The 19,402-nt window shown below is 45.7% G+C and overlaps 2 protein-coding genes across 2 annotated transcripts; both read left to right on the top strand.

The window, feature by feature from the left end:
- Nucleotides 1-6,018: 6,018 nt before the first annotated feature.
- Nucleotides 6,019-10,304, top strand: LOC136467051 (uncharacterized). The gene is made up of 3 exons (XM_066465604.1): nucleotides 6,019-6,244; nucleotides 6,358-6,470; nucleotides 7,119-10,304. The coding sequence occupies exon 3, from the start codon at nucleotides 7,191-7,193 to the stop codon at nucleotides 10,197-10,199; it is 3,009 nt and encodes a 1,002-aa protein (XP_066321701.1). The 5' UTR covers nucleotides 6,019-6,244; nucleotides 6,358-6,470; nucleotides 7,119-7,190; the 3' UTR covers nucleotides 10,200-10,304.
- A 4,440-nt stretch (nucleotides 10,305-14,744) lies between these two features.
- Nucleotides 14,745-18,874, top strand: LOC136463343 (calcineurin B-like protein 3). Its single transcript, XM_066462342.1, has 8 exons — nucleotides 14,745-14,896; nucleotides 15,034-15,116; nucleotides 15,478-15,537; nucleotides 15,930-16,038; nucleotides 16,373-16,425; nucleotides 16,514-16,594; nucleotides 16,714-16,823; nucleotides 18,817-18,874. The coding sequence occupies exons 1-8, from the start codon at nucleotides 14,791-14,793 to the stop codon at nucleotides 18,872-18,874; spliced, it is 660 nt and encodes a 219-aa protein (XP_066318439.1). The 5' UTR covers nucleotides 14,745-14,790.
- The last annotated feature ends 528 nt before the right edge of the window (nucleotides 18,875-19,402 follow it).

Here is a 19,402-nt window from a genome sequence, read left to right on the forward strand (position 1 = left end):
ACTGTACGGAGACTGTTCTTAACTGATCGGATAGGGTCCCCTTTTGGTACTCTAGGTCCTTGGTCTTTGATTCAGCAAGATCCCTTTTGCATTGGGCCCTTTGGACGTTCTTCTCCATTAGTTTCATTGCCTCCCTTAGTTTCTCGTTCTCCTCGGTGAGGGGCTCTATCCTTTTGATCAACTGCTACCGTTGTACAGCAGTCCGCGCTATGCCCTGCAAAGCACCAAGATTATAAAAGACCTTAGTCTCCAACGCCAAAGACGGACACCACTGACGCAACACTAACCTCTATTTGCTTCATAGCTGTGCAAAGGGTGGACTGTAGCCTCTTCACCTCCCTGGTGGTGTCCTCCTCTTCTACGACCATAATTTAGTCCCCTTGCTTGCGGAAGATGCGGACGGTCTGAGGTCATGATCCTCCATGCTTGGTCTCCTTGACCTCGTCCTCTTCCTCCATAGCCGGTGGCATTCCCTAAAGGCTCGGTGGCCGCATAGAGCGACCGACCACGCCCTGTGGCATCTCAGGGTGCGCCGCTTGCTCCTCCGACGCTACCGACCCCTGCGCCCCCAATTCTGGCGTAGCTCCAGCAACTCCCACTTCCACCTTTGAAGACTCAGTGGCTCTCACTGTTGCTCCTGGCATCTCTATCAAATCGCCCATCGTTGTCGCCGACCGCCCTCCACCTCCAACTCCATCAGCAGCGGTGGTCGAATCCTCCGTAAACCGATGAGTGCCTAGGGACTCTAGGATGGAGTTTGTCCATAATGTATCCGTGCTCGCCAATCTGGTCTGAAGGATTTAGATCCTCTGCACGCCCCATTCTGCATCAGATTAGCCCATCGATCACCGCCACTATAAAGATTGGACAGCCACCGATCCCAAAGCAAAGATACCTACATGTCAGCTTCCCGATGAATGGTTCTGAATCGGTGCTACCTTCTCGAGCTCCTAGGCCCTGCTCTGGGGTCGACCTGTGTGTCCTGGGCTGGTGGTCTTGTGGCCCCTATCGTCGACGTCTTCTCCGCTGGCTGCTTCTCGGGGACTCGACGCTGGGCGTCTGCTCCTCCCTTCGATCATACCTCCACATGCATTCCGCACGATGATGTTTTGGTGCTGGAGGGGGAGCTACTGGAGCCTCATCGTCTTCCGACCACTCGGATATCGCCGCACTCTATGCCCGAGCGGTCTGACCACCACCAAATGAGATGCCGACCGGCTTGTGGGGAGCTACATCCGCCGTTCTTATTTTCTTTTGGGCTGGCTCATTTTTCGTCACCCTTTTCCCTGAACTTTCTCCGATACCGGGGGGGACTCCACTTTTGACTAGCACCTTCACCTCTGTATTCGGACGAGGTGCTGACGGCACCTTCCTCTAGCTAAGTGGTCGACCTGGCATCCACTTCCTCTGGCCATTCGCTCCTCGGCACACCCGAGAAGTACGCCGCCCGTTCCTGCCAATTGATTTTTCCACAAGCAAATTATTCCACTACTCAGCGTTGGCCCGGGATAAAAAGCACCAGGAACAATAGTCGAGATTTTTACCTAAGGAGGTGAGTTCATGCAGTTGAAAGATTTTGGCTGCCCCCGCACGGTGTATGACTTGACACGTTTGGAGTGAATAGTTTAGTGGCCCGGTGTAGCACAGCCTCCTTCGTCAGGTTCTTTGTCCTCTCCCAGGTGCCGTCAGTATCTCCTTTAAAGTCAAAGCCCACATGAGCCCTCTCCTTGCAGGGCTAGACGCGGCGCAGTATGAAGTTTACCGCCACCACCACTCCGCTCATCTTCATGCCCCTCATTTGCTCGAGGAGCCCCTTCACCTGTTCCATATCGGCACTGGTTGTTTTCTTCGACTAGCTCATTTGATTCTCTAGAATCTGGTCAATATCACATCGAACGGTAGAATCAGTTTGCTTCATATAGAACCACCTGACATTCCACCCATTCAACGAGGTATTCAGTGGCACATGAATGTATTCGCTCGCCATCCCATCGTGGAGCATAGATACACACCGCCGACAACTTTGGAACCACTCCCTCCTTTCTTCTTGAGCCAGAAAAAGTGTCGAAAGATATTGAAATGGGGAAGAATGCCAAGATAAACCTCACAGAAGTGGATAAACACATAAATGTGCAAAATAGTGTTCGGATGAAGATTACATAAGCTCACTCCCCAATACTCCAACAGATCTCACAAGAAAGGGTGTACCGAAAGCCCTAATCCACGCCAAAAGTAATCTTTGAATACAACGAGTTCGTCGGTGTGTGGCATCAGATAGGGCTCACCGTCACCCAAACGCCATCCAGCGATGACACGATTAGGAAGAACGCCCGCCTCCACCATCTCGTTGAGCTCCGTTTCCCCCATGAGTGACGGTACCCATTCCTTGTCATGGCTCACCCCGGTAACCGCCTTCTTCGCGTTACCACCTCCCCTCTTCTGTGCCATTCCCTCAGATCTAGATCGGAACTGGTCCCTTTACGCAAGCTTTTTAGCCCTAGTGACGAAGCGCGTGTGAATGCGAATGGGGGAGCGCGAGGGCGAGGAGGAAGACCAAGTGATGGAGTGGCAAAGGTGGGAAACCGCACCATGCTGATTTGCGCCCTTCCGAATTACCCAAAGCGGCATGCTAGGCCGTTATCTAGGCTTCCGCGCAATTACGGCCCATATCGCCCATTTTTCGACGTAACTCAATATTGCACACCGAATATTCGCCGACCTCTCCGCAATACCATCAAGGCTCAGTAATTTCTACTATACAGTCATTACTCCGGTTTTTTCTCCACGATTTGAGTAATCGACACTTCTTGATTTATCCGAGATTTTCCCTTATGGCTCGGGGACTACGTCATCATTATGATTCGGTTTCTCACCATACTGGGGACTTTTTTCTGGTTACCGTTGTTTCTAACCCCAGCACCACATGACCACGTCACCTACTGTCAGGCTTGGGGACTAAGTGGGCACACTTCACCTTACGGTGAATATGCACTTTTTCATTTTAGGGCTCAGCCCTTGGACTGGTTGCCTGTTCGGCTGGTTTTTTTTGTCTTTCTTCTACTTTCTAGACCCTGACACCACGCGACCACGTCACCTACTGTTAGGCTCGGAAACTAAGTGGGTACACTTTACCTTACGGTAAGTGTGTTTTCTTTAACCTGTTCATTAGAAGACTCCGTGCCTCCCGAAGTTGAAGAAGATTATCTCCCTTTCTCGTGGTCGGACTCTAAGTGAGCACATTTGATTCACAGCGAGAGAATTTTCGATTTTGAACTTGAGCTCCTTACATCCTTCTGGCAAGCCTTACTTGGGTAAGCCTGGGCTCGGCTGGACAGTTAAGCTGGTCGGTTACGGTCCACAACTGCTCGGCGACTCATTAGGGTGGTCAGACTATGAGTCTGACTGCTCGGCTTTGTTTACACTTGCTCAGATAAGCTCAAGACGGCGTTGCACAGCGGATACAAGATGCTCGGGGACTAGTTGTGGGGGGTACGACATGGGCTGCGCCGCCAGGGGTGGTCTAGCCCACAAGATGAAGACTTACGGTGCACGGTACTGCTCGGCGTGTACCGCAAGACATCAAGGGCGATATCCTGAAGATGCTACGAAATCTGTTAGGATATGCTCGATCCCATAATTCCTGTAATATGTTATTACTTACCGGTTATCTTCTAGATCTAAGCACTTGTAACCCTACCCCCAGCTATATAAAGGCGGGTAGGGGACCCCTCAAAACACACGCAATATCATACGATAGCCAATATAAACCAACGGACCACAGGAGTAGGGTATTACGTCGTGCAGACGGCCCTAACCTGTCTAACTCTTGTGTCTCTGTTGCCTTCTTATTCTTGATTACGTGCACCTCTGTCGATCAATCTACCTTCGTGGGATACCCCTCGGAGGACTGCCGACGATATTCTATCGACACCTAGTGCCGTGGTGTAGCAAGCGAAAATGTTTTGAAAACACTTTAAGAAATCATAAGTCAAGTGCTTAGATATTTAACAAAACATTTGGGAGTTGGCACACTTGCGAAGTGGGAGATAAGAGTTGTTGGCAGTGTTGTTTTGCACTTCCAGAGCTGTTCGGTGTGGCACTGGAGCTCTTGATCAGTGCCCTGACTTGAGAGAAATTTCAGCCTAGCACATTGCCTTCCGCTGGGCACAAGAGTGGTGGCACCGGTGGGATCCAGTGCTGGCTTGACAGAGCGCGAGGAAATTCAAAGCCCCCAGGAGCTATCTGGTGGGGTCATCGGATCTTGAGTTACACCTTTACACCATAGAGGTCTTTTTTGATAACACACCAGAGAGGGTTGTAACAGGGAGTTTGAAGTTACACCTTTACACCATAGAGGTCTTTTTTGATAACACACCAGAGAGGGTTGTAACAGGGAGTTTGAGTGCTAACACGCACCGATGCTGTCCGGTGCACCACTAGACAAGTCACCGGACTTGATTTCAGTGAAGGTGTTTTCGGGGACTCGCTGGCCGTGCTCATTGGAGCCGTCCAATGCGGTACCGGAGCTGTCACCGGAGTTGCAATAGTTCAATGGATAATTTTTTAGTTGTTGGAAAATACCTGTTGGAGAGCACTCCGATGCGCATCTGGTGCTCCACCGAAGTTGTTCGCTGGTCATGTAGAAGCTGACTCAAGAGGGTAATTGTTTGATTATCGAGTGGGCCTATAAATAGATGGGGTAGTCGGCCTTGGTCACTCTCTAGGTATCCCTAACACTGGTATACACTCTTGGAGAGCTAAGGCCCCGTTTAGATGCCACCCAAAAGCCAAAATTTTTTTTGTATAGTATCCGTCACATCGAATCTTGCGGCACATATATAGAGTACTAAATGTAGACGAAAAAAAACTAATTGCACAGTTGGGTGAGAAATCGCGAGACGAACCTTTCGAACCTAATTAGTCCATAATTAGACACTAATTGCCAAATAAAAACGAAAGTGCTACAGTAGCCAAAATCCAAAAAAAAATTGATCTAAACGGGGCCTAAGCATCATACTCCACTCATTTGCATAACTTTGGCTCACATTTTGGTGAAATTAGAGATGCTCTGGTCCATTTGCATTGTCGATTTGCATCTCGTGGCACTAATTGAGCGTGGAGGCTGTCGCTTAACTGGCTTTGAGCTCGTGGGATCATTGAGGGGATTGTTGAATGATGAAGTACAAAGGAAAAAAAAGTTAAAGAAAAAAAAAAGGAAACGTTAGTTTCTTTCGCGGAGACAGAGGATCATGGTCTTTTTGGACCTTAGATTTTGTTGGGCGGGATTCGTGCTCGCTGGGCGATCCTAGGCCCTCTTTGTCGCAGCTCCTGGGTGCTCCGGCTCCTCCTCTGTGGCACTGTAGCGACACCTTTTTTTAACACTGTAGCAGGAGCCGTTCGAGAATCGAGGTAGAAAATGAAGAGGAGCCAGAGAAGCCACGATTTCAAGCTCCTGCTGCTCCGTGCTACAGTAGCGCTACGGTAGCCAGAGCCGACGGGAGCCAAACGAGCCCCTGCTCTCTCGGACGGGCGACTTGATGCACGTTTGACACGACGTACTGGGGCCTGCGCCGCTACTGCCACTCCATCCGCAGCCGCCCTGCCGCTCTGGAGCCGGAGCCGGCGGGAGGCGTGCCAAACGAGCCCCTACTCTCTCGGACGGGCGACTTGATTCACGTTTGACACGACGTACTAGGGCCTGCGCCGCTACTGCCACTCCATCCGCAGCCGGCCTGCCGCCCTGCCGCTCCCGGCTCGGCAGCCGTCTGGGCTGGTAGCTGGCACGGTGGCACCTGGCAGCAGCAGGCCAGCCGCTTCGATTCGCTCACACACGACACGACACATGGGAACGCAACGCAAGGGAAGAAGACCCAGGCGAGAAGCAGCAGCGAACGCGGCAGTGGGCACGCTGGCACTGGCACGGCACGGGCACGGACCACGCTAATCTACCCCCGCCGCCCTCGCTAAAATCACTGTAATTGCGGGGCATCATCTCCCTAATCCCCCCACCACACCCGCTTTTTCGCTTCAGTCAGTTCACTCCCTCGCGTTCTCGTCGTCTCTCTCACCTTTTGTTCCGCCTTCCCCGCGCTCTCCCCCCCTCCCTCCATCCGCTGGATCCTCGCCCCGCCAGCCACAAAAGCGGCGGCGGCCCCCTCGCCTGCCTCCGTCCGTCCAGCCGAGATCCGCGCGAAGGTGGGCGGGCCTCGTGTCGCCGTTCATTCGTCCTCCTCGGTTTCGGCTGGTACGCTTCCCACCCAGATCCAAATCTCCTCTCCCCCTCCTCGCCTCGGCTATCTTGTTTTGTTTGTTGTCTCCCCTGCTGATCCGAACCCATCGCCACGGCCATTTGCTCAGGTGCTTCCTTCTCTTCTTCGGTGAGGTCGACGGCGCAACTTCTGCCATCGCCGGCCTTCACCCCTCCGCGCGGCGCGGCCGCGCACCAAGCCCCCCCGCCGCTCCTGCCCCAGGTTCGTCCTTCCTATTCGGTGCTGGTTGTGTACCCTCGGCACCATCATGGCTCAATCACCTACTCCCGTCCCGGTGTTATCGGTCCGTAACACCGAATGATGCCGCTGTTATCATGCTCTCTCGCATCACACATTTTTTTAATTAATGACATCGCATCACACATTCATTGCCGACGCAGTGGAGCGCACAGCTCATAGCAAACATAGCTGCAGCCTTTTTGCACTCCCCCCTCCCCCTCCTCTATTTGTTGGACTGTTTTTTTTTTTTTTTGTCTCCGAGTACTCGGTGGGCTATTACTGCTGATTCACCCATGATTGCCTGCTTTTTCTGGATCGCCGATTTAATATGCCGCTAAGCATACAGCCTGTTGAATCTCACTTACTCCTGTTTGGGTCAGTAGTCATGAGGTACTAGTGCCTTGTCTTTTGGCCTGAAAAATAATGTCCTTTTTGCTGGTCGTACTTGTTTGTCTGTTTCTTCACCGCAGAGATCACTCAAATGCTTTGCGTCTCTGTTGTATTGTACTTGCACCGCCTACACATCATGTTCATCAACAGCATTTTTCTCTCAGAAGGCTGCCTTCGATGTGTATCATTTTACTATTACGTTCAGGTCACTGAGGGGAATCATGTGTTCAACTTCTGCAGATAACCATTGCCACAGGGATGAGTTGAACTCCAAACTACTCTGAGGGGGTGGGCAGAGCTGAAAATGGTTTTATGAAGCTTCAACATGAAACCTCCGATGCCGAGGCGCTGGTCTCGGCAGCATCAAGGAACCTCTCGTCCTCTTCATCGGCATTTGTTTCAGCAAATCAGTCCCCTTTCTTCACGCCACGGTCACTGTCTGCCCGTGTCCCAGAGCACACTGATCCTGAGAACGAGTGCTCCTCCAATGGCATTGCGCTGAAAATAAGTGATATACTCTCTGGTGATTCCTTCACACCACAGGAGCAGTTACCATCAGCTACCGTCGGGGTCTTGCCGTCAGATGTGTCTCCTCCTATTAGCCTCTGCACTTCAAGCAACTTTGGCACTCCAGCGATTGTCTACAACATTCCCAGCTTTGTTTCTACTTTCAATGGCCCATGCCAAGGTAGTTCATCAGCGACCAGCAATGGTGGTCGTTCTGCTCCAAAGGAAAAGCACACGAGGCTAGGGGGAATATATCGTAAATCATCATCATCCCAACCGACAACATCAGCTGCCTCTGTCAGTAGGATTCGCAGTTACGATGTGTACATTGGATTTCATGGCCGCAAGGCTTCACTGCTGAGGTTCACAAACTGGCTCCGTGCAGAACTAGAGATCCATGGAATCAGCTGCTTTGTTTCTGACAGGTCTAGATGCCGAAATTCTCGCAGCCACGATGCTGTCGAGAGGATGATGAATGCTTCCACCTATGGAGTTGTTATCCTCACGAAGAAGTCATTTGTCAACCCTTATACCATCGAGGAGCTCAGGAACTTCTTTGGCAAGAAAAATCTTATCCCTATATTTTTCGACTTGGATGCAGCTGATTGCCTTGCCAGGGATATCATAGAGAAGCGAGGAGAATTGTGGGAGAAACATGGTGGTGAGTTGTGGATGTTGTATGGTGGGATGGAACATGAGTGGATGGAAGCAGTTGATGCTCTTTCTCGGGTGGTAGATGTGCAATTAGAAGCGAATGATGGCAACTGGAGAGATTGCATGCTGCAAACAATCATTCTTTTGGCCACAAAATTAGGCAGGCGAAGCGTGGTTGATAGGGTGAACAGGTGGAAAGGGAGGATGGAGAAGGAGGAATTCCCTTTCCCTCGTAACGATGATTTTGTCGGCAGGAAAAAAGAGCTCTCGGAATTGGAACTCATTTTGTTTGGTGATGTCACGGGAGATGGAGAAAGAGAATATTTTGAGCTCAAGACAAAGCAGAGAAGAAAAGGCCTTGCAGTTAGGCGGTCTGCTAACAATCATGAGCACGTAAATACCGATGACAGCAAAGGTAAGGAGCCAGTTTTTTGGAAGGAGACTGAGAAAGATATTGAGATGCAGAGATTGGGTAGTCCATTGCGGCATGGGCATCCACTGAGAGTGAAGAATGGCGTAAGGTGTGGAAGGAAAAAAAGATCTAGGAAGATACTTTATGGTAAGGGTATTGCTTGCATATCAGGGGAGCCTGGAATTGGCAAGACAGACTTGGTTTTGGAGTATGCATATAGATTCTTCCAGAGATACAAGATGGTTCTGTGGGTCAGAGGGGAAAGCCGATATATTCGACAGAACTATTTGGCTCTGCGAACTTTTCTGGAAGTTGACTTAAGTGTAGATACTCACTTGCATGAAAAGGGAAGTGATCGATGCTTTGAAGAGCAAGAAGAGGAAGCCATTGCCAAAATTCGTCAAGAATTGATGCGTGACATACCATTCTTAGTCATAATTGATAATTTGGAGAGCGAGAAGGACTGGTGGGATAAGAGAGTCATAATGGACCTTTTGCCACACTTTGGTGGGGAGACTCACTTCATCATAACAACACGTCTTCCACGAGTGATGAACTTGGGACCAATGAAGCTTTCTTATCTATCTGGTGCTGAGGCAATGACTTTAATGAAGGGAAGTGTCAAGGACTATCCACTGGTGGAAACTGATGCACTCAAAATCATTGAGGAAAAGCTTGGAAGACTACCTCTTGGCCTAAGTATTGTTGGAGCTATACTCTCAGAGCTTCCAATCACTCCAACTAGGCTACTTGACACATTGAATCGTACACCGCTCATCAGGAATTCTTCATGGAATTACAGAGAAGTTCTCAGCTTGAAAAATCATGAAATCCTTGTCCGGCTGCTGGATGTGTGCTTATCAATATTTGATCATGCAGATGGTCCTAGGAGTCTGGCAACTCGGATGGTTCAAGTATGTGGTTGGTTTGCACCCTCTGCAGTTCCAATTCACATGTTGGCTCGGGCTGCACACAAAGTCCCAAAGAAGCACCGGAGGGGTCCAAGGTGGAGGAAGTGGTGGCGAACACTTACTTGTGGCCTTGCAACTTCTAGGATGAAGAGATCTGAAGCTGAAGCAGCTGCAATGTTAATAAGGTTTGGAATTGCCAGATGCAGTGCAAAGCCTGAACATGTACAGTTCCATGATCTGATCAGGCTATATGCTCAAAAGCGAGGAGGCACAAGAACGGCTCAGGCCGTGGTCCAATCAGTGTACCTCCAAGGCTCAATCAAACATTCCTCCGAGCACCTGTGGGCTTCCTGCTTCATGGTTTTTGGATTTGATTCTGATCCTCTGTTGGTAGAACTGAGACCATCTGAACTAATGTTCTTTGTGAAACAGATTGTCATGCCACTTGCAATACACACATTTATAACATACTCCCACTGTAACGCAGCACTAGAGCTGCTTCGCCTGTGCACTGATGCATTAGAGAGAGCAGCTGAGTCCATGCTTGCTCATGCTGGAAAATGGAGAGAAACGTCATTCTCCTGCTTTAGGCAAGCTCATTCAGAAGCCCAGTACACTTATCTTTGGCAGGAGCTGGCTCTTCTGAAAGCTTCTGTACTGGAAACAAGGGCCAAGCTGATGCTCCGGGGTGGACAATATGACATTGGAGATGACCTGATAAGAAAGGCTATATTTATCCGCACTTCTATCTGTGGCGAGCACCATCCTGACACTGTTTCTGCTCGAGAAACCCTCAGTAAACTTACAAGGCTTCTTACAACTGTTCAGCTTAGTTGATTCATATAGTTTAGGAGTTCACAATATATTCTTTTCAGTGTGCCTTTTCATGAACGCCGTACAAAATGCACCAGATCTTAAAATAACAAAGTAAATTTTTCTCAAGTATTCTTGACTACTTTTTGTTGCTTGATGGTTCTTTCTTTCTATCATTCTTGTTTCATCACTATGCTACATTGGAGTGAGCTACTGTATTCCAGTTTTATGGACTATACTTGCAACAGCACACTCAAAATAATAGTGAACTAATGTGTGTGGAAGTTTGCATCCCTCAATGATAAGGTATCATAATTTTTCTTGATGCTACAGTGATGTACATTATCACTTTAATGATCGTGTTCAGTCAAACTCATACATGGAATGTTTTCATTTGTTGTGTTGTTAGTTGAAGAGTTGGCCATTGCTTTTAGTTTTATAGTTGCATCAAGTGCAGCTAATGTTAAGTTGTTAACTTTAGAAGAACTTGCAGCCATGGATTTGCACCATGCTGTTATCAACTTCCACATTCCTTTGCAATGAACTTGCTGCATGTGGTACTTTTGATGCAAACATCAATAATGAAAGCAACTAATTTATCAGCAACTATCATGATTGCAACCTTCAGCTCAGGGATGTAAATTTTTGTTACTGATTTGCCAAGTTTTGGCTGATGGTTGGACTACTCTCTCTCTCTCTCTGACTGATCTTCACGTTTGAGTGTAACCTTCTGTTGGAGATTTGAGACAGATTTGTCAATTGGCCTGGCTCAAGGCAGAGATGATCTGAGGTCATTTCTGTATGTTTGAATACTGTGAATGGGCCATGATTAATAGGATATGTTTCTTTTTTGTGCAAGTCTGGACACATTTGTATCTTCATGCATTACTGTAATAGCTATGAGCCTATGACAGAATTAGCATTAAATATGAACCACGCAATGTAAATAAGATATTGATCGATTATTATTACAGTTTATTTTATTTTATTGATCATATATTACATTGTTTGTCATAGGATGCACTGGCACTAATGTCTACTAGTTGCCCCTTGTGTACTCTTCATACTCCATATAGTTCTGTACTCATCTCAGTGCTGCAACTTTCTCTACATTAATTGTGTTGACTTTGTCATCAACCTTGTTCTGTCACTAATTTGTTGACTTTCTCCAACCATATGTTAGCGCACGTTTGTATATTCCAACTCCTAACTGGCTCCAGTACTCCAGTGGGCAGTGGTTCTGCTTGAATATGGATCGGAATGAATGTGGAAATTGTGTATATTTGGTTCTATTGAGTAGCTGGGAGTCGAGACTCTTGTTATATCTGGCAATTTTTTTTGTAATTTTAACCATATAGGGATGCTGAAAGTGTTAATGTGGATTTGAATTTGTTCTTTAGAATTTTATAGACATTACTGAATTTGGGTCCAGATGCAGCATCAGGTTTGTTGCAGCTTCTTAATCTAAGTCAGAATGTACCTTCCTTTTCCTTTTTCTTTTACCATGCAAGATGAATGAAACAAGTTGTTGAGACGTAATTATATCGCCATATTAGCTTATCTGGCATACCTATGAGTTGCATGTATGGTTAATTTAGTAACCTATAATATATCAATAAATAGATTCAACAAAGTACCCATTCTAAATATTGTGAAGCTGGATTCATTTTAGTAATTTACTTGTATTTTTTTTATTTTACTAAGAAATGAAGTCGTTTCCAAATAATTTTTCAGAGAAATATTTTGTTTAGAAATAGGAATTTTATTTTGGTAGAGAAATATTGATATCAAAACACTTCTCTTCTGACCCAGATTGTCAAACTTTGCTGCCACAAATCTCGATGTAAGCATTCCTGGATCAAGGAATTTTTTTGTATACGCTTGACATTAGTGGATTATGCAGTATTACCAATTTGCCAGAGTTCTTGTGAGTTGTACTATTGGAATTTGGAAAGGTAAAACTCTAGAAGCTGCTTATTTGTCATCAATCTTATAATATGCATTTGATGTAATCTTGATATTTTTGTAGTTGACATGCATTTTGTTCCAGCTGTCAAACGTGGGTTGCGAAGGGTGGGCCTGGTGCAAGCGGTAGAGTCTTACTGCTTGTGACCGGAAGGTCCCGGGTTCGAGTCGTGGTCTCCTCGCATTGCACAGGCGAGGGTAAGGCTTGCCACTGACACCCGCACAGAGCGGGAGCTCTCTGCACTGGGTACACCCTTTTTTGTCAAATATTGGTTGCAGCTGTGTAATATTACTTGTATATTCACTAGCCGTATTGTATAGATGTTATAGCTGTGGTGGCTCTAGGAAAACTAGATTAGTGTCTTTTGTCATGTTATAGAGGCCCAAGATGGCTGTTAGAGCAGTAACTTTATATGTATCATTTCTGACATTTACACTCTGCAATCATCGAGGTGAGCACAATTCTGTCGAGCAATTGCTGGTGACTCTCCTTATACATAACTAGTAGACAATAAAATGATGTACATCAATTCTCTTATTGCTTTTTTGCTAACTCTACAAAATCATCTCATGTACGTTGCACCATCCAGCTTATGTCATACCTAATATAAGATAGGGAGCATGTGTCATAGAACTTTTAGCCAAAAACTTGAAGATAGCTGGGCAATGAAGCAAATTGTTTAACTTAGTTCTCCCGTGCAAAAATAGAAGCAACCTAATGTCGACTATAAGTTTGTTTTATCTAGATCATGCTACAACCAGAGTGATGGCTATGCTAATGATTTTCTTTTGTATTTCAATGTACACCCTTTCTTTCGTTAAGTTTCTTAAGTGGGCCTTAGATGTGGATCTTATATATTCCGAAATGGCTAGCTGGTTATGATGAAGGGTAGCTAATTAGCGATATGTTTAGGTGAAAATAATTGCTGGATCTTGCCTGTCTAATATGAGAGCCTTAACCTGTCTCTTTTGGGTGTTCTGGACTTCTGGTTAAAGGTACGTGCATTAATGATGATGGCAATTTAGTGTGCCTGGTTATTGATAGGATGTAACATACTCAAAGGCCTAATAATTTGAAAGCAAGGGGTGTGTACATGCTGTTCACAGTGTTGAGAGAGAGGGGGGGGGGGGGGGGGGGGGGGGGGGACAGCTGTCCAGTTCTGTGATATCTATATTGTGTTTAATTGAAAAAGGTGCCACTGTAGCAGATGTTTTAGGTCATGGTTAAATTATATACACGCTGTTTATCAGAGGTATTTATTAAATAGTAGTTTTGAATTAATAGAGGCTGTTAATTCTGTTACTTCCATAATTTTGAAATAAAGGAATCATACTCTGGGTTGTATTCCTCACGATTTTGTTATCCTATTATATATTGTAGAGGCGTTTAACCGATAATATCTCTATGCCTGCTATTTGGAAGATTCATGTTCTTTGCTAGAGTTGTCACACATTTATGGTTTCGTGACATCACACGCTTATGACGAAAGCAGGGCTTGCTAAAAGTAATTCAACTGACCAATGTAGTTTCTGCAACGAACGGTGGTCAAACTTGCACTTATTTTCTTGTGTTTTGGTATTGCTAAAATTGTGTAAATTGGCGACTGGCCAGATTTGGCATCATTAGCAATAAGAAACACAGACAAGCATACTTGCTGCTGTGCTGTGTTATGTGCCCTGGGGCCTATGTTGATGTCGTAGCCATCTGGTTTATCAGAACACCATTGGAAATGCACATCATGGAGATATTATTACAGAAAACAAAGTCCTGCATCGCTGATGACTTGCAGGTCAATACACGAGGAATCTATGCTGCAGACGATGGAGCAGAAGACCCAATGTTGTTTTTCATGTAGTGCCTCTTCTAGATTTTATTGCTGTCTCCACATTTCTTCGCCAAAAGGCTTGAATTCTTCCTCCCATGATGGGTTAAGTTCAACTGGAAATGAAGAAGTATACCTCGTGATGGGTTGACCTGCCTGTCGACAGACAAGCTCACTGGAGAGATCTTTCCTTTCGATTGCCGTTGGAGAAAATAAGACTCCATTGGTGCGGATGGGAAGCAAGTGTGAAGCTCGCCAGAGTTTTTGGGTTCCTGTCTTCGTGTCCCGAAAGGACAAAGCTGGACGATAGGAGCAATACAAGCCTCGCTTGGATTTGAAGAAGAGTCGGTACAAAGCAGAGTGGCACCCCAGCTTGATTGATGATACCTGAAGTCTGCGGCGGCATCCAGGATTGAGATCCTCGTCGTGCGTTCCATGTCGATTTCATTTCATGATACTCTGCGCATTCGACATAGTAGAATCCTGCCACACCCGCGGCGCTATATGTATGTATATTTTCCTGCGTCACAGTTCGGTTAGGATTCGAGGGCAGGGCGGGTGCAGTGGTGAGAGTTGTCTCACTGAGTCACTAGGTCGCGCGGATTTGAAGCAGTCTCTTCACAAATTTTGTGAAAGAAAGGCTTGGCTCGATTTTTCTCTTCCCCAGACCTTACTCATGGGAGCCACCACGCACCGGGTCTGCCCTTTTACAGTTCGGTTACGATTTACAACTCCGATCCCACGTACGTGAACCCGAGTTACTTTACGCCCGCCGCGCCGCCTCTAGGTCGATCGATCGGCATCGCACCGACGCCGGAGCTAGGTAGATGGCGGGCTTCTGGTCGTGGCTGGCCAAGGTGGTGTGCTGCAGCAGCAGGTCTGCCACCACGGACGGCCCCCGCGATCCCGAGCTCCTGTCCAACCAAACCATCTGTAATAAGAGTATTCTGCTCTCCTATACCTTTTCTCGCTGCCATCTGCATGCAACTGCTCTCTTCCTTCCTGAGTCCTGAGTGGCTGAGTACTACAACTTTATGTACTGTAATATATACGTGCGTTGCGTGGTGTAGTTAGCGTCAACGAGATCGAAGCCCTCTACGTGCTGTTCAAGCGGATTGACCGCGCCGCCGTCGAGGATGACATGATCAGCAAGGTCAGCTATATATGCACGTACAGATCGATTTCAATATTCCATCATCGTATTCGTACCTCTCACTCCAGGGGCGAAGCTAGCTAGAGGCCAATGGGTGCAAATGCATCACCTAAAATTTGTGAAAACAATGATTTTTTTTTTCTAAAATTTAACCATATATGCACCACCTATAACACAAGTCTATGCGCCCACAAGATAAGTGCACCACACTCTAATTTGCTCTAGATTCGCCGCAACACTCTCAGTTGTATGCATGCCTGCAGCGGCTCTGCTCTGCGTGCATTTCCTGTTTTCCCATCCGTTTTTAGGGCATGCATGCGGCGTCATGCATGTTCATGTTATCTCCATCCGTTTTTTGCAGGAAGAGTTCAACCTTAAAGTCTTCGGTGACAACAAACGATGCACAATTTTTGTTGACCGGGTACGTACGTGTTATGCTCACGCCATGCTGGGGAGCTTTTATATATCTCAACCTGTTTTTTTTTTTCATGTCCTCAAATAATGGAGTGGATCAATATTAATTACTTCTTTTTATTAAGAAGAGGATAGGCACTTGGTATGCTAGTTTAGAGATACCAACATTGGAGATAACATTGCTGGTATCAATTGTCACCGGGTCAATTTATTTATTTAACCCCATTCATTTCAAAGAAAAATTGATTTATTTACTCCCCTAGCTAATACACCATGTTTAGAGGTAGAGAACCGAGCAATTGCATTAATTTGTCTATATTGTTTGGATAAATGAATTAACCAAAAATGCATGCCCACTGATTTCTTATATTGTCGATAACTTTGCACATGTGTTTTCAGGTATTTGATTTGTTTGACACCAACGAAACCAAGGGACTCGAATTTGAGGAATTTGCTCAGGCTCTTTCGGTCTTCCATCCTGACACTCCTGTTGATGATAAGATTAACTGTAAGTCAATTATTTTCTAGCTATCTTCATCCACAACCTATCTTTTCTAGATTGACCCGCCTCTTTATTATCTGTATAAGATGAGCAACTGCAATATCCATGCTACAATATAATGCCATTACCTCATCGAATTCTTATCTTATATTAATTGAATTTGGCATTACTAGGCAACCTCCCTATTGTGCTCTTGTGAAGACTGATAAACCTACTCAACTTTGCATGTTGAGGGTTTTCCATATTTTTTCTGTACTGAGACTAGTTTAGCTTCTTTTACCATATACACGTACCTAAGATATTCAAATAAGAAGTGCTTACAAAAGTTTCCTTTCTGAAGTTGCTTTCAGACTTTATGATATAAAAAATCAAGGCTTCATCGAACGACAGGAGGTGAATACAAGATTGCCCAATTACATAACTATCACTATATTATGCAACAAATAATGGTCAAATCTCATAGGCCTTTGTTTCGTTACAGCTGAAGCAAATGATGGAGGTAACACTTGCCGAATCAAATCTAAACCTTTCAAATGAGGTCATTGAAATCATCATTGACAAGGTATTAAATCTCTGTAATGCACAAATGCTACAAGCCAAAAAAAAGTTGGTGTCCGTATGATTATGTGAAACCTTTTTAAGCTACTAATTACTAGTGCATAAATTAAACCACTTGGGCAGACGTTTGAAGAAGTAGATACAAAGAAAGATGGGAAGATTGATTTTGAGGAGTGGCAGAGTCTTGTGATGGCACATCCTTCTCTACTGAAGAATATGACACTCACATACCAGTAAGGATGCTCATTAACTCTATATGTAAATACAAACTTGTTTGTTTCGCTGAAATTTGGCTTGTGCTGACGCTTATGTTGAAATGCTGTGAGAGAAAAATACTGTTCGTTCGCTGAAAAATACTGCTGAGATAGTGCGGACCAAAAATATTTGCTTGGCAACTGGTGCCTACAGTGGTCTGGTGCAACTTTTGGAATTTAGCATTCTTTTGGAAGTAGTATACTTTGATGGAAAAATTAACAGGTTGTGGGGGAGGGGGTGGGGGAGGGGGTGGGGGACTTTTGGTTTCATGCAGAGGTTCGGCAACACTAACGTCTTTGATGCCATGTCCTTGTTGTAGGTATTGTGGTGTGGTCCTTTTCTCCAATGTTACCATTGACCAGGTTTCTGGCTTGGCGCTGTCAGCATTAGTGGATGTTGTTTTTTCTTTCTAGAGGCATATTTACGACCTACGTGGAACCCACGTGTCCTCCATGCTTGTTTTGCTATAGAGTGGTTCTTTGCTTGTGCTTTTTCTGATGGTTGTCTTGCTTCCACCTTCATCTTTTGGGTATTTTGTAGTTGGATTGTTTTTATTGTATTTTGGTTGTTGAAATCTGCTGCTTCTTTATTATTAACTAGAAGAATGCCCCGCGCGTTGCTGTGGAAATCGCTGATAAAATTATACTACTTATATTTACTAATATGATTGAATAAATATCATAATACATGTTAGTGGATGATTTTTAGCATTCTGATGTAGACAACTAAATATATGTTAGTAAATTATGTGGTTTGCTAATGTCAACAGCTTGAATAAAGACATAATGACATGTGTTAGTTGGATATGTTAGTGGATGCTGATGTAGACACTTTGCATGGCGAGATAGTTGAATGTGCTAGGATGTTTTAGGGTGTGTTTGGTTGAGCTGTGGCTTTCGCAAAAGTAGTTGTGAGCTGTGGAAAAAGCTGCTGTGAGCTGTGGGCTGTGAGAAAGCTGAAAGCCATTTGGTGAAACAACTGTGGCTTTTTGAAAACACTTACGAGCGGACCCACATGTCATTCACAGTCCACCCCACTGAACTCTCTTCCTCTCTCACTGACACGCGGACCCCACTCGTCATTATCTTCTTTTTCCTCGAGACGCACAGATCTTCTTCCTCCAGGCGCACTGGGTCGCGGGCTAGAGCAAGGAGGTGCTCTCCTCCATGGAGCGCGAGGTCGAGCGCCGCAACCGCGAGGCCGAGCTCCTCGCCCTCATGCACCTCCACCCCATCTCCACCCTCGACCCCTCCTCCTTCCTCCTCTCACCGGAGCAGCACACCGCACCGAGGCAGGCAGCGCCACTGATCCCAGCGGCCGGGCCTCACCCTTCCCCTCTCCCTTCCCGAACCACCAGAATAGGATGCCCGCGCCCTCCCCTTGCTCCTCCTACCTTCCCCTTGGTCCCTAGTAGCCTGAGGCCCCAGGCCGGAGGAGGATGGGCGCCGCCGCCGGAGGAGGAGGAGGGGCGCCGCCGTCGGAGTGAAAGCCGTGGCAATGGGTAATTTCTTCCAACTTGTGAAAGCCAAAGCTCAAGAAAGCACCTCCTCCCCTACTGTGAAAAATGAACTGCACAAAAGCAGTTTTCTCTAGAAGCCAAGGAGTATGGGTACCCCCTTTGGTTTGGCTTCTGGCTTTTTTTTGGAAGCCACAACACCTAGAAAGCCAAACCAAACGGACCCTTAGTGGATGCTGATGTGGACATTTTGCATGACAAGATAAATTGTTAGTGGGGTTTATCTTTATAAGAGATATAAATATATGCTTGACAAACTCTTGTCGATTGCCTTTTAAAAAATGCATTAAAGAGAGAATAGATGAGCCTCCTAAAATATTAAAATAATCAAAACTTAATGAACGAATTCTTATGAATCGTCATTAGCTCCGTTGCATTGATGTAATTGTGTTATTGTAAGTGATATATGCATGCTTAGTTACAATTTACGAGCATCATAATTGTATTATGTGCAGAGATATTACCGTGACGTTTCCAGAATTCATCTTCCACTCACAAGTGCGGGAATCCTAATGCTAATGGATCCAGGAAGACATAGGCAAACCTAAATAAGACAATTGCCATGCACTTCTTTTCTGTAGAGGAATAATTGTGCTCTTTCAGGCAGCAACACTGCACCTATATTATTTGGTCATAGTAGCCAACATGTTCATGCATTATATATTATTTTGTCATAGTAGCCCACATGTTCATGCATTATAATAGGATGTACAACTTGTTGTGCGGCCGGCTGAATGACTTATGCTTCAAAAATTTATTCAACATTCGTGTTATACATTCCAATTCATCTTGGAATCGGACTTCATAATATAGCTGGACACATGGTACTCTAACTCGTATATGAGACCTAGAGGCTTGGAGATTTATGCAATGATCGTCCTACGTTTCAATTCATTTTGGGATCTACTCTACAATCCGGCCTAGACATGCTATTTGTGAAAATGTTGCAGCCATATAGTTATAGACATGCTTTTATGTTTCTTTACCTGTGTGCCATTATAAAATATTGCAGTTGCATACAAGCTACTAAAAAATTCGAAC

The sequence above is a fragment of the Miscanthus floridulus genome, chromosome 7 (assembly GCF_019320115.1).
Source record: "Miscanthus floridulus cultivar M001 chromosome 7, ASM1932011v1, whole genome shotgun sequence".
NCBI classification, from domain to species: domain Eukaryota; kingdom Viridiplantae; phylum Streptophyta; class Magnoliopsida; order Poales; family Poaceae; genus Miscanthus; species Miscanthus floridulus.

Bases quoted from the DNA above. Each gene is read 5' to 3' on its own strand.
- LOC136463343 (XM_066462342.1), top strand. From the start codon at position 14,791: ATGGCGGGCTTCTGGTCGTGGCTGGCCAAGGTGGTGTGCTGCAGCAGC. The intron at 15,538-15,929 runs GTACGTACGTGT...ATGTGTTTTCAG, and splicing joins GCACAATTTTTGTTGACCGG to GTATTTGATTTGTTTGACAC. The intron at 16,824-18,816 runs GTAAGGATGCTC...TATTATGTGCAG, and splicing joins AATATGACACTCACATACCA to AGATATTACCGTGACGTTTC.
- LOC136467051 (XM_066465604.1), top strand. From the start codon at position 7,191: ATGAAGCTTCAACATGAAACCTCCGATGCCGAGGCGCTGGTCTCGGCA.